This window comes from Perissodus microlepis, chromosome 9 (genome assembly GCF_051167445.1).
Source record: "Perissodus microlepis isolate ML-2025 ecotype Zambia chromosome 9, ASM5116744v1, whole genome shotgun sequence".
Lineage (NCBI taxonomy): Eukaryota > Metazoa > Chordata > Actinopteri > Cichliformes > Cichlidae > Perissodus > Perissodus microlepis.
The window spans coordinates 26,192,136-26,206,482 of NC_140469.1; the positions used below are offsets into that span (position 1 = coordinate 26,192,136).

The 14,347-nt window shown below is 40.6% G+C and overlaps 1 protein-coding gene and 1 pseudogene across 1 annotated transcript; both read left to right on the forward strand.

The window, feature by feature from the left end:
* Positions 1-1,991: 1,991 nt before the first annotated feature.
* Positions 1,992-6,445, forward strand: LOC146380593 (serine/threonine-protein kinase pim-2-like). Its single transcript, XM_084939792.1, has 10 exons — positions 1,992-2,140; positions 2,769-3,011; positions 4,080-4,322; positions 4,457-4,591; positions 4,709-4,803; positions 4,945-4,992; positions 5,096-5,314; positions 5,422-5,602; positions 5,689-5,859; positions 5,948-6,445. Exons 1-10 carry the CDS (start codon positions 2,080-2,082, stop codon positions 6,037-6,039), a joined length of 1,488 nt encoding a protein of 495 aa, XP_084795918.1. The 5' UTR covers positions 1,992-2,079; the 3' UTR covers positions 6,040-6,445.
* A 1,455-nt stretch (positions 6,446-7,900) lies between these two features.
* Positions 7,901-8,009, forward strand: LOC146380594 (5S ribosomal RNA; annotated as a pseudogene).
* The last annotated feature ends 6,338 nt before the right edge of the window (positions 8,010-14,347 follow it).

Sequence of the window (14,347 nt, forward strand, 5' to 3'; positions counted from 1 at the left end):
CCCTGAAAAGCCTTCAGCTAATCCAAAATGCTGCAGCAAGAGTACTGACAGGGACTAGAAAGAGAGAGCAGATTTCTCCTGTATTGGCTTCCCTGCATTGGCTCCCTGTTAAATCTAGACTTGAATTCAAAATCCTGCTCCTCACATTCAAGGTCTTAAATAATCAGCCCTTATCTTATCTTAATGACCTTGTAGTACCATATCACCCTATTAGAGCACTTTGCTCTCGCACTGCAGGCCTACTTGTTGTTCCTGTTGTTGTTGTGCCTACTTGATAGAGACGTTTTGGCTTCATTTTTGGGGAGCTGTCGCGTCATCCATGTTTTCTACAGTCAATGCTTATAGGACCCCTGCTCATGAATCAAAAAGACTCAGATTTTCACGTGCTGATTGGAAAACTGTTGCATACAATGTATGCTCAAGGGTTAAATAAAAGGCAGTTGAGTGGAAGGACAGATATTGTGTGAGGAGACAAGTTAAAAGTCAAGGAATGTCAAAAACCTATATGGAGGGTCTTTTATAAACCCTTGCTGAATAAGAGGTCAGGTAATGTACAATGGAGGAATTTGCATAGGGGCATTGCTGTTAATAGTTTTGTGCCCAAGGTTAAAAAAGATGCAAGTGAATGATGTCCCTTTTATCCAGAGATATAATCTTTTTTAATGTTTTTTGAATGTAAATGGCTTGAACCACTGTGTATTATGTTAAAACATGTCTTTGAAAAGTGTGGAGTGGCTTAGTCTCCATTGGCATTTTTGTTTGGTGCCAGTTATACCCCCCCAAAATAAATAAATAAATAAATTATTGCACTGATTTAGGTTTAAGGGGTCACTTTTATCATATGTTTTTTTTATAATTTAACATGATTCTGCAAAATTGGGGTGTAACATGTTGACTCAAATCTTTGATAGACAGTTGCAGTTACAGCGAAATTTGTGTATCTCTGATTGCAGCTAGAGTAGGGACACTGGGAGGAGATCCAGTGTGTACTTTCCATAGGTAAGGTGGGCAGTCCTTAGTTTCCGGGGAGAAAGCTGGTGTTATGTAGCTCAAATCATATAAGCCTGATATGATTCACTGTATGAAGTAGGCCACATCTTATGCAAGTCTTTTATAAATTTGTACTATTTCTTTTCCATATGGGTATGTTTGACTGAAAATAGCATAATTACAACACGTCTAATCAAAGAAAGGTTAATGGGGCACTTTGTCTTTTGGTAAAATAATGTGACAAGTTTATTCTTGGACTCAGCAGTAAAAACAGATCAACAAGTGTTATGAAGATCTAAGTCTTAGTAGACCTAGTATGGACTGGTGTTGCTCTGTTTTTTATCAAAAGGATAAACTTGTTATTATAATTTGACCAATACTCCCTTAAATGGCATCAAAAAAGGCACTTCAAGTGCCAAATTGCTTTATATTTCTTCACTTAAATATACGGCCGCAAGTAGGGCTGACATGGGCCCCAGGTTTGATGTGTTCTGCCGTAAACTGGACAAACCAACATAAGGATGGAAGCCACTGTGGGACTTTTTCAGTAAATTGAGCATGTGTTTTATAAGTTAATCAGTAAATTAACACCAATAGCTAGTTAACCCATAGCTATTCACACAACAACGGGGTATTGGGTAACTATGATGTTTTTATTTTAGAAAACAAAGTACACATGAATTAATGTACTTTAATAGAAAATGGAAAGCTGATACAACCTCAAAAACGTGGTTGCCTCTAGATTTAAAAAGAGAAATAAGGTCGAGTAGTTACACTATATAAAGAATAAATGCACAATTTAAAAAACAAAATTCATAGGTAGGTATATCGACTTCTTATTAAATTATATGAATTATTATGGATTTGTCTGCCACAGTGTTTTTCTTTAAGCTACTTAGGAGCACTTTTACTGGCAGTCGGTGATGTCATTGAAAGGCAAGGTTCTGTTGCCATAGTCTCCTGAGTTTATTTTGAAAGCTCACTTACGGAACTCGCTTAAACAGTTTAGAAAAGACAAGTGCACACATTTGAAGAAGTATTCCCTCGTTACGGTGACATTTTTCCTTTTAAAAGGTCTCAAAAATTAACATGAAAAAGGAAACGAGAAAAAATACAAATCCAGGAGATAAGAAAGATCCAGGAGATCAAAGTAAGTAAACAAATACATCAAATCTGGGTAAAATCCCTCAAATAACAGAATCTACTTTTCTAAAAATGTTGACAGTCTGTGTATAAAATGAAACATTTGAATCCTACCCATATGGAAAAGATATATATAAATCCTATAAAGTTTGTATCTGTCTTGTGTGAAACTTGTATGTTTTGGATACTTACTAAAACAATATATGAAAGTAATGAGAAAGTGGCCACTTTCATGAGTAAATCATATAAGCCTGATATGATTCACTGTATGAAGTAGGCCACATCTTATGCAAGTCTTTTATAAATTTGTACTATTTCTTTTCCATATGGGTATGTTTGACTGAAAATGGCATAATTACAACACGTCTAATCAAAGAAAGGTTAATGGCGCACTTTGTCTTTTGGTAAAATAATGTGACAAGTTTATTCTTGGACTCAGCAGTAAAAACAGATCAACAAGTGTTATGAAGATCTAAGTCTTAGTAGACCTAGTATGGACTGGTGTTGCTCTGTTTTTTATCAAAAGGATAAACTTGTTATTATAATTTAACCAATACTCCCTAAAATGGCATTAAAATCCTTCCAGTCCTGATGTCGAGCACTCTTTTTCACTACTGTGTTGTTGTTGTTTATAGACTCTAAGAGCAGGATGGCTAAAAGAAAGGCCAGTCCTGAAAAGAAGACCCCCGTAAAAAGAAGGAGGGTCACTGAGCAGGCTGCTCCTTCCACCAGCTCAGATACACATCAGGTCAAAGCAGTGAAGCGTAAGGCCCAGCAAGATGGAGCTAGCACAACCAGTCCACCAAAGAAGATTAAACTTGCTGAGCCTACGAGTGGAGACAGGGAGCAAGCGTCTTCCTCCGTGGACGCTGGTAAAGGTAGGCTAATTAGTTGAGTGAGGGGTAGATTAAGTGCACAGCTGGTTGCTCGGTTTAAGATATTAGTGTTTGGGAGATACTTTTCTGTTGTACAGTTCATTTGCTGTTATGGAGTTCTTGTTACTGATAAAAAAAAAAGTATATTTTTTGTTTCAAAATAGCTGATCTGCTCTGTGCCAACATCTGCGAACAAATATAATTCTATAAAGTTGGTCTATGTAGTGTGTAACTGTTGATATAGAGCGTTATTAAATTTATTGCTAATGCAATCATATGGCACGTTGACTTCTAAGGAAATTTTAGATGGCACTTATCATCAGAAAGGTTGCTGACACCTGGGTTAGACCTTCATATTAATTTTTTTTTAAAACTTTTTTAAGAATGCATTTTAACATTGGACTCAAAAATAAATAAATCCCCCCTAACAAAAAAGGCACTTCAAGTGCCAAATTGCTTTATATTTCTTCACTTAAATATACGGCCGCAAGTAGGGCTGACATGGGCCCCAGGTTTGATGTGTTCTGCCGTAAACTGGACAAACCAACATAAGGATGGAAGCCACTGTGGGACTTTTTCAGTAAATTGAGCATGTGTTTTATAAGTTAATCAGTAAATTAACACCAATAGCTAGTTAACCCATAGCTATTCACACAACAACGGGGTATTGGGTAACTATGATGTTTTTATTTTAGAAAACAAAGTACACATGAATTAATGTACTTTAATAGAAAATGGAAAGGTGATACAACCTCAAAAACGTGGTTGCCTCTAGATTTAAAAAGAGAAATAAGGTCGAGTAGTTACACTATATAAAGAATAAATGCACAATTTAAAAAACAAAATTTATAGGTAGGTATATTGACTTCTTATTAAATTATAAACAGATCAACAAGTGTTATGAAGATCTAAGTCTTAGTAGACCTAGTATGGACTGGTGTTGCTCTGTTTTTTATCAAAAGGATAAACTTGTTATTATAATTTAACCAATACTCCCTAAAATGGCATCAAAATCCTTCCAGTCCTGATGTCGAGCAGTCTTTTTCACTACTGTGTTGTTGTTGTTTATAGACTCTAAGAGCAGGATGGCTAAAAGAAAGGCCAGTCCTGAAAAGAAGACCCCCGTAAAAAGAAGGAGGGTCACTGAGCAGGCTGCTCCTTCCACCAGCTCAGATGCACATCAGGTCAAAGCAGTGAAGCGTAAGGCCCAGCAAGATGGAGCGAGCACAACCAGTCCACCAAAGAAGATTAAACTTGCTGAGCCTACGAGTGGAGACAGGGAGCAAGCGTCTTCCTCCGTGGACGCTGGTAAAGGTAGGCTAATTAGTTGAGTGAGGGGTAGATTAAGTGCACAGCTGGTTGCTCGGTTTAAGATATTAGTGTTTGGGAGATATTTGTGTGTATGATCTAATACGCTGATGTGCTTTTGGTGTTTTCCACATCTGCAGACTGCAGTCAAAACACAAAGGGGTGCACAAAAAATGGCAGAAGGAAGACTGCGGGAGACAGCAAAGAGTCACCCAAGAAAAAGAAAAAGGACAAAACCAAAAACGTCGTCCAAAATTCAGCAGCCGACCAGCAACGTAAGTAGCAAGCAGCTTGGCTTTTATACTCAGGTGAAGAGCAAAATGAACATTTAGGGTACAGCAGAGAGTAATTTGTGTCACAGCTGTAGTAAAACAACATTTGTGTCTTTTCAGGGGAATACCAAGCCAGATATGTGCAGGAGCACCATCTAGGAAAGGGCGGCTTTGGAGCAGTGTTTGCTGGCTACAGGATAACAGATCATTTCCCAGTAAGTGTTCAGATGGTGGGAGTAAGACAGGCAGTAATGCAGATAATGGATAATATCGTCAGCTGAGCATTAAAGGTGCCGTTTTACACCTTTAATGATGTCATACTGAGGAAATGCTCACCAATGCTCTGTGTCTTTTAGGTAGCCATCAAACACATTCCCAAGGACAAAATCCCCATCCAAGTGACGGTAAGTGTGCAACACTTGAACTGTTTTTACATTCCTGGACTGAGTGCAGCGTTCACCTGTGAAACGTCTGTTCCTCATCATCCACTTTGTTGTAATATATCAGGATGAAAACGGGAAGGAAGTCTCAGTGGAAGTGGCCATTTTGCTGAAGCTTGCAGCTGAAGCAGATGGATCAGTGGGAACGTCGGCTCCTGTGTCTCTGTTGGACTGGTTTGACTTTGGCACAGAACTGATCCTGGTGCAGGAGAGACCTGTCCCCGCGGTGGACCTCTTTGATTACATAAGAGAAAATGGAGGATGTTTACCAGAAGGAAAGGCCAAGGTAAGTTGACTGGAAGAGCCTTAGACTGTACAGCATTCAATCAAAGCACAGAGTATCAGAGAAGCATCAACCTGTTGACTCATTACTGTCTTTTTCATCTTTTCCAGGTCATTCTGAAGCAACTGGTTGATGCAGCAAAGGACCTGGAGGAGAAACACATCTTTCACCGGGACATCAAGAGTGACAACATTCTGATTGAGACCGGCTCAGATGTGCCTCGAGTTCGTATCATTGACTTCGGACTGAGCTGCTTTGCTACGGAGCGATCGCGGTTCCGCTTCTTCTATGGTAACATATTCAGCTCCTGCTCTTCACAGATGTAGCAATTTGTGCCTTTTGTTTTAGAAGAAATTGTAATTGTGTCTGTTTATTAGGTACACCTATCCACAGCCCTCCCGAATGTTACTGGGGCAAAAAATACAGGCCTGGACCCACCACGGTGTGGCAAATGGGAGTGGTGCTGTACGAAGCGCTTCATGTGGGGGACTTTAATATCATGACGTTCCTCGAAAAGGAACTGAAATTCAACGAGCATCTGTCCCCACGTAAGAAAACATCACACTTCAAGATTCACTGATGGCTTGGATCATTGGAACTATCATCTTCATCTTTTCTCCCTTTCTTTCTTTCCAGACTGCCAGAATTTCTTGGATGCGTGTTTAACCGAAGTCCCGGAGGAGCGGCCAACGCTGGGGGACCTCCAGCGTCACCCCTGGCTCAGATAAAGCCATCTCTCACACACACACACACACATTTCATATCTTATGATGTAAGTGTGATACATGGCCTAACCTTCTTTTTTTTGTCTTTCTTTCATTTTTTTTGTTTTTTTTAACAGGAAAAGATTGTTTTTTGGGTCTTTTTTGGCCGATTCTAAATTTTGCTATCCTGAAATTCCTGTAACCCCCCCAGCCATCCCAGGAAAGGGGATCTCTCTTTGAATTGGCTTTCCCGAGGTTTCTTCCCATCATTCTGGCCCCCTGGGGAGTTTTTCCTCGTCTTCATAGAGAGCTTGGGCTGGGTCAGGAGCTTCATCAGAATTGGCATGATTTGATTAGGTTAATGTAATAAAACACGTTGATGTAATCAAAATTAGTAAAGATCAAAAGATTTAACTTAAACTTCCATTAAAACTTGTTTAACTCAACTTTGCTGAGAATACTCTTTCATTACCATGTCAAGGATTGTTTTTTACTCATGATGTATTTTGACAAGTAAGAAAACTGAAAACTAAATCAGGTTAAAGTATGCACAACGAAAGTCACACTGTCACTGCTCTGAAGACTTGCATCTGTTGCCCTAACCTCTAACACCAAACGCGATGGACGCGAATAGAGCGTCAGGTTTACATGTAAAGTCAATGGAAAAGCGCGATGACACGCGATTGCGGGTCCCGCGAAAATTCGGAAGCAGATTTGCGTCGCGAAAACGCCAAAACTCGCGAATAAAACCACGCGCGTGAGTTTTTGTGTTGCATTTTGTGCATACACGCGTTTCGCGTCTACCGCTCGAGTTGGAAAAATCTGAACTCCAGCGTCAAATCGCGCCGCGACAACCAATCAGGAGCCTGGTGACGTGGCTGTGACCTAGGTCAAAGGGTCAGATCCAGCCAAAGCCCTTCATACTTTGAGGGAAGGCTAATCAATGCTGTAGCAAACAACCCGGAGCTGTACGACACCAGCTGCTTTCTGTACCGAGACAGGAATAAAAAGGACCGAGCTTGGAGGAAGATATGTGAAGAGATCGGGCAACCTGGTAAGTTCATTCATTTCTCTTTTGAAAGTTTTCACTGACCCGGGGAAGCCGCACAAAAAGTAGCAAGCCACCGCTATTTTCCCACTGACGTACAAATACCGCTCTGCTTTTATGCATGTTGTCATTTAGGAATATATTTTATTGTTTATTAATAAACAGCACACAGTAGTCCCGCTCATCCGTCACTGCTTCGCTTTTTTTATTTTTTATTGCACAGTACAGCATTGCATTCTGCAGCCTGATTGACATGTCTGCTCCGTGTCGTGTCTCCTGCACTTGCCAAATTTATCACGTTTGGTTTTGAGAACCATCACGTCCAATAGAAAAAACAGCACAAAAACACCCATAACTATGAGCCTCATTCGGAAATACACACCTGCACCGGGAGGGAAAAAGGCGCACGAAAGTGGCAGGCAGATGAAGACAAAACGCGGCATAATAATATTTTTACGTTTTGCAATCTACAAAGGTTTGCACTTTGAGAATCAATTGTGAGGACTGTGAGTAATGGTCTTGTGTGTGGGGAAAAAAGTGTATAAACTGCGTGGTGAGGGGCTAGTTATTCTGAGAACCGCTGCTGCAATTAATGAGGGACCACTGTATACTCTATGATTATTATATTCAACCTATTAATATTTAATACTGTAGTGATAGAACCAACTGATTCTGCAGCAGAGCATCCCCTGTTGCTTCTCCTGGCTCCCCAGTCCCTGAGCTCCTGCACCACAGGTATGTAATTGTAGCATCAGATGTACAGCAAGCACTGATAGCTTTTTACTCGGTGGGATTCCCTTGTGATCACCTTTACTAAATGTCTACAACCAATCTGATTATTACGGCCATACCACCCTGAGCACGCCTGAACTCGGAAGCTAAGCAGGGTTGGGCTTGGTTAGTACTTGGATGGGAGACCGCCTGGGAATACCAGGTGCTGTAAGCTTGATGTAATATTATCTACAGCTACTCTTAGTACCATTGATGTTAAGTTAGACTCTTTTTCTCCAATTGATCTTTCTGAGTTAACTTCAATAATTACTTCCTCCAAACCATCAACGTGTCTTTTAGACCCCATTCCTACAAAACTGCTGAAAGAAGTCCTGCCATTAATTAATTCTTCGATCTTAAATATGATCAACCTATCTCTAATAATCGGCTATGTACCACAGGCCTTCAAGCTGGCTGTAGTTAAACCTTTACTCAAAAAGCCATCTCTAGACCCAGCAGTCTTAGCTAATTATAGGCCAATCTCCAACCTTCCTTTCATATCAAAAATCCTTGAAAGAGTAGTTGTCAAACAGCTAACAGATCATCTGCAGAGGAATCGTTTATTTGAAGAGTTTCAGTCAGGTTTCAGAGCTCATCACAGCACAGAAACAGCTTTAGTGAAGGTTACAAATGATCTTCTTATGGCCTCTGACAGTGGACTCATCTCTGTGCTTGTCCTGCTAGACCTCAGTGCAGCGTTCGATACTGTTGACCATAATATCCTATTAGAGCGATTAGAACATGCTGTAGGTATTACAGGTACTGCACTGCAGTGGTTTGTATCATATCTATCTAATAGACTCCAAGTTGTGCATGTAAATGGAGAGTCCTCTTCATACACTGAGGTTAATTATGGAGTTCCACAGGGTTCAGTGCTAGGACCAATTCTGTTTACATTATACATGCTTCCCTTAGGCAGCATCATTAGAAGACATAGCATACATTTTCACTGCTATGCAGATGACACCCAGCTCTATCTGTCCATGAAGCCAGATAACACACACCAATTAGTTAAACTGCAGGAATGTCTTAAAGACATAAAGACCTGGATGGCCGCTAACTTTCTGCTTCTTAATTCAGATAAAACTGAGGTTATTGTACTCGGCCCTGAAAATCTTAGAAATATGGTATCTAACCAGATTCATACTCTGGATGGCATTACCTTGGCCTCCAGTAACGCTGTGAGGAACCTTGGAGTCATTTTTGACCAGGACATGTCCTTCAATGCACATATTAAACAAATATGTAAGACTGCTTTCTTCCATTTGCGCAACATCTCTAAAATTAGAAATATCCTGTCTCAGAGTGACGCTGAAAAACTAGTTCATGCATTTATTACTTCCAGGCTGGACTACTGTAATTCATTATTATCAGGATGTCCAAAAAACTCACTGAAAAGCCTTCAGCTAATCCAAAATGCTGCAGCAAGAGTACTGACAGGGACTAGAAGGAGAGAGCATATTTCTCCTGTTTTGGCTTCCCTTCATTGGCTTCCTGTTAAGTCCAGAATTGAATTCAAAATCCTGCTCCTCACATACAAGGTCTTAAATAATCAGGCCCCATCTTATCTTAATGACCTTGTAGTACCATATCACCCTATTAGAGCACTTCGCTCTCGCTCTGCAGGCCTACTTGTTGTTCCTAGAGTATTTAAAAGTAGAATGGGAGGCAGAGCCTTCAGTTTTCAGGCCCCTCTTCTGTGGAACCAGCTTCCAGTTTGGATTCGGGAGACAGAAACTATCTCTACTTTTAAGATTAGGCTTAAAACTTTCCTTTTTGCTAAAGCATATAGTAAGGGCTGGACCAGGTGACCCTGAATCCTCCCTTAGTTATGCTGCAATAGACGTAGGCTGCCGGGGGATTCCCATGATGCATTGAGTTTTTCCTTTCCAGTCACCTTTCTCACTCACTATGTATTAATAGACCTCTCTGCATTGAATCATATCTGTTATTAACCTCTGTCTCTCTTCCGCAGCATGTCTTTTATCCTGTCTTCCTTCTCTCACCCCAACCGGTCGCAGCAGATGGCCGCCCCTCCCTGAGCCTGGTTCTGCCGGAGGTTTCTTCCTGTTAAAAGGGAGTTTTTCCTTCCCACTGTCGCCAAAGTGCTTGCTCATAGGGGGTCATATGATTGTTGGGTTTTTCTCTGTATCTATGAAGCGCCTTGAGGCGACTTTTGTTGTGATTTGGCGCTATATAAATAAAATTGAATTGAATTGAATTGAATTGAATTATATCCTGTTTGTTTTTTTTCGATGTTGAAATTAAAATCTAGTAGCAGCCTTCTCATTTCTTTGTGTTTTGTGCTGTTTTACAGGCCCACAGAGGAGGACAGCTCCGAGGCAGATGAGGGACAGGTCCCAGGGCGGTCCATCGGCGGTGGAGCTGGCCATCCTGGAGTCCCTGAAGAGGCCACACCAGTCTCCAATGGAGCATTTCCTCCTCAGCCTTGTTCCTGGTCTGGAGAGCAGCTGGGTCCTTTTTATTCCTGTCTCTCTGTAAATACTTATATTTTATATATTTATGTTTAATGTTTTTCTGTTTGAGAATTTTAATATTATTTCAAATAAATTTTTATAATGACTAATGTCTCAGTTCTACTACACAGCAAATGTTGGCACACGACTTGACACATGTAGAATTTATTCCATATCATACTAATGACAAAATATACTAATACAGTGGGATGCAAAAGTTTGGGCAACATTGTTAATAGCCATCATTTTCCTTTATAAATCGTTGTTACAATAAAAAATGGCAGTTAAATATATCATATAGGAGACACACACAGTGATATTTGAGAAGTGAAAAGAAGTTTACTGGATTTACAAAAAAGTGTGCAATAATTGTTTAAACAAAATCAAGCAGGTGCATAAATTTGGGCACCACAAAAAAAGAAATGGAATAAATATTTAGTGTATATCAATGTGTGTGTCTCCTATATGATATATGGGGTTCCTTTGGGCGTGCTTCCCATCCAGAGCTCCACAGCACAGAGGAAAGCTCCAGCGCTCCTAGAATCCCTCTGTGATGGACCGCCAGTCTTCAGTTGAAGGCACAGCCATGAAATCGTCCACTAGACAGTCCCAGATGGCCGTCGCTACCTGGGGGATGATCTGGCTCACCGTGGACACACCGACTCTGAAACTGAACGCGATGGTCCTGAAGGAGTCCTCGGTGGCAAGGAACCTGGACAAAATTGTTTAAAATTAGTATTATGTGTACTGCAGTTACAAAATACATTATTCAAATTCCAAAATTACAAATTCCAAAACATAAATCTTACATAAAACATTTTGTAATTATAAGGATAATTACATGATATATATTAGATATAATCTAAAACAGTCTGCGGTGATTATATACAAATATTCAACTATCCCAGAATTAAACCAGGTCTAAATAAAAAGGAGTGACTATCACTGCAAAGGTTAACTCAGTGGTCCTAATGCTACAGTTTGATATCAGCAAACACCGAGCGCATACATTGATATGACACCACAGCCATGCTATCATTCAAACGCTGATAACAGCATAAATCGAATTAAATCGGGACTTGATGAGACCTTCTGAGTATCACTAGAAATATTATAAACAGTCGTCTCCGTACCACAGTTTGCTTTCAGTAAACACCGAGAGCATTCACTGTTAGCATAGCACATCCATGTTAGCAGTGTATAAATGGATGGTTTAGCATATATTAGCACAGGTATCAATAAAGGACTACCGTATTAAATACTTTTACTAACCTCAGGCAGATGGACAGGCGCTCTGCAGGTGGGATTGAGTGCCTGTAATTGGTGTCTAGGCGGGCGATTCTGGGACCGACACGGGAAAGCAGGTCCTCAAACTGGCCGAGTGAAAGACGGTGATATCGCTGGAATCGGCCGTCATCCAGGCGCAGCTCCTGTAGCAAATGGTGAAACTGACCAATCTGCTCACGCCTCTGGAGGACCTGATGGACCCAGGTACGGCGAGGACGTCTTTTACGCCGCTGCTCTGCTCTCCACAGTACATAGAGAAGGGAGACTCTCTCTTCAAGCGCTAGCTCGACAGCTGCCATCTTGCAAAGATACCGTCTGGCACAACTTCCTCCCACATTCCTCCCACATTTCCATTTCACGCGCTATGGATTTTTCTTGGACACGCGTTGAGGCGCGAATGTGCACGTGTCAAATTTGGGGCGTTTTTTTCGCGTCCATCGCGTTCGGTGTGAACACACCGTAATGCGTCTCAACAGATTTCCTGGATCTAACAGAGGTTGCAACAGTTTTTCCTTCCCACTGTTGCTGATTGTTTGCTCATAGTGGGCTCTCTGATTGGTGGGATTCATTTTCTAATAGTATAGGGTCTCTGCCTTCCAATGTAAAGTGCCTCTAGACAACAGATGTGACTTGTTGCTATAGTTAAGGTTGAATTTAATCATTAATGTCCATTCAGTAGTGAAAATTTTATATTTCTTAATAGGGGTGGGTTTTGATGATCGATTTATCGATTAAAATCGATTCTGGCTTGGATAACGTGATATCGATTCATTAAAAACCTGAATTTCGAATTTTAAATATAAATTTATTTTGCCCGAAATGCCAGAATCTCAGGTTAAACCTCACAAAATTTCTACAACCACCAAACAGCTAAAACAGTAAATGAGAGCAGGTACACGGATTCTGCACAAAGACGTAAACACAAAACGCGGACCCGACGGATCAGAATCACTGAGATGTGGCTTTCTCACCCGCCGGCACGTACGCTTAGCTGTGTCTCTAATCAAACCTCGGTAACTTTGCTCTGCTTCACTTCGTTTTTGACTGCACAATATTTTTAATGTCATCTGCTATAAAAACCCAGACCAAGTCTCACAAGTGTCAGCTTTCTTTTTATAGACATAAAAATATAGATATGTACTGATAAGTGATCAGAATTATAATATTTCTGACTGTCTGAGGCAAAATTTCCCTGATTCAAATCGAATCGAAACAAATCAAATCGTGGATCGAATCGATTCGGGACCTTGTGAATCGGAATCGAATCGATTCTAGAAATCAGTGACGATACCCAGCCATATTTCTTAATATCCATCTATACTCAATGTGAATTCCATAAATTTAATAGAGCTGTTTGACTGATCACCTAATGTGTGACAAAAGAATCCACTGTGATGCTAATGACCGTCTGCGCTCTCTTACCTGTCTGTAAAAGTTGGCCTTGTCTCTCTCACTCTGCCTTCTCTCACTCGTTTCCCGGTCCAGTGATGCCTCTCTCCTCTGTTGCAGAAGTTCCAGCCCGTGCTCTTCCTGTGTTCTGCGTGCCTGACTGTTTCTCTGGAGCACTGTTAATGACCGTGCTCCTGTTTAAGTTGATTCCTCTCATGAATAAATCTTGTAAATATTTCAAGTCTGCTCTTAGGTCCAACTGCACTCTCATTTCCAGTTTGTGACATGGGCTTTTCTTCCTTTCTTTCCTTTGCATTATTGTCAGGTCTTTACCTTTCAATATAAAGTGCCTTGAGGCAACCGTTGTTGTGATTTTGGCGCTACATTAATAAAAGTGACTTGAAATTGGATAAGTGCAAGAAGACACAGCTGAGCTCAATCTAAATAATAGAGCAAATGAAAATAAAACTGAAAACAGAAACTGAACTAATTACACACAGAGACAAGAGACTAACACTCAACTAGTCATAGAAACACAGGGGAGGTTACAGCTAATCAAAACACACCGATTAAAATATCAAATTCAAAGAATTCTTCCCCTCAACCACAACCGCTCACAGCAGATGGCTGCCCCTCTCTGAGCAAAACATGTCCTTCAATGCACATATTAAACAAATATGTAGGACTGCTTTCTTCCATTTGGGCAACATCTCTAAAATTAGAAATATCCTGTCTCAGATTGACGCTGAACTAGTTCATGCATTTATTACTTCTAGGCTGGACTACTGTAATTCATTACTATCAGGAAGTCCTAGAAACTCCCTGAAAAGCCTTCAGCTAATCCAAAATGCTGCAGCAAGAGTACTGACAGGGACTAGAAAGAGAGAGCAGATTTCTCCTGTATTGGCTTCCCTGCATTGGCTCCCTGTTAAATCTAGACTTGAATTCAAAATCCTGCTCCTCACATTCAAGGTCTTAAATAATCAGCCCTTATCTTATCTTAATGACCTTGTAGTACCATATCACCCTATTAGAGCACTTTGCTCTCGCACTGCAGGCCTACTTGTTGTTCCTGTTGTTGTTGTGCCTACTTGATAGAGACGTTTTGGCTTCATTTTTGGGGAGCTGTCGCGTCATCCATGTTTTCTACAGTCAATGCTTATAGGACCCCTGCTCATGAATCAAAAAGACTCAGATTTTCACGTGCTGATTGGAAAACTGTTGCATTCAATGTATGCTCAAGGGTTAAATAAAAGGCAGTTGAGTGGAAGGACAGATATTGTGTGAGGAGACAAGTTAAAAGTCAAGGAATGTCAAAAACCTATATGGAGGGTCTTTTATAAACCCTTGCTGAATAAGA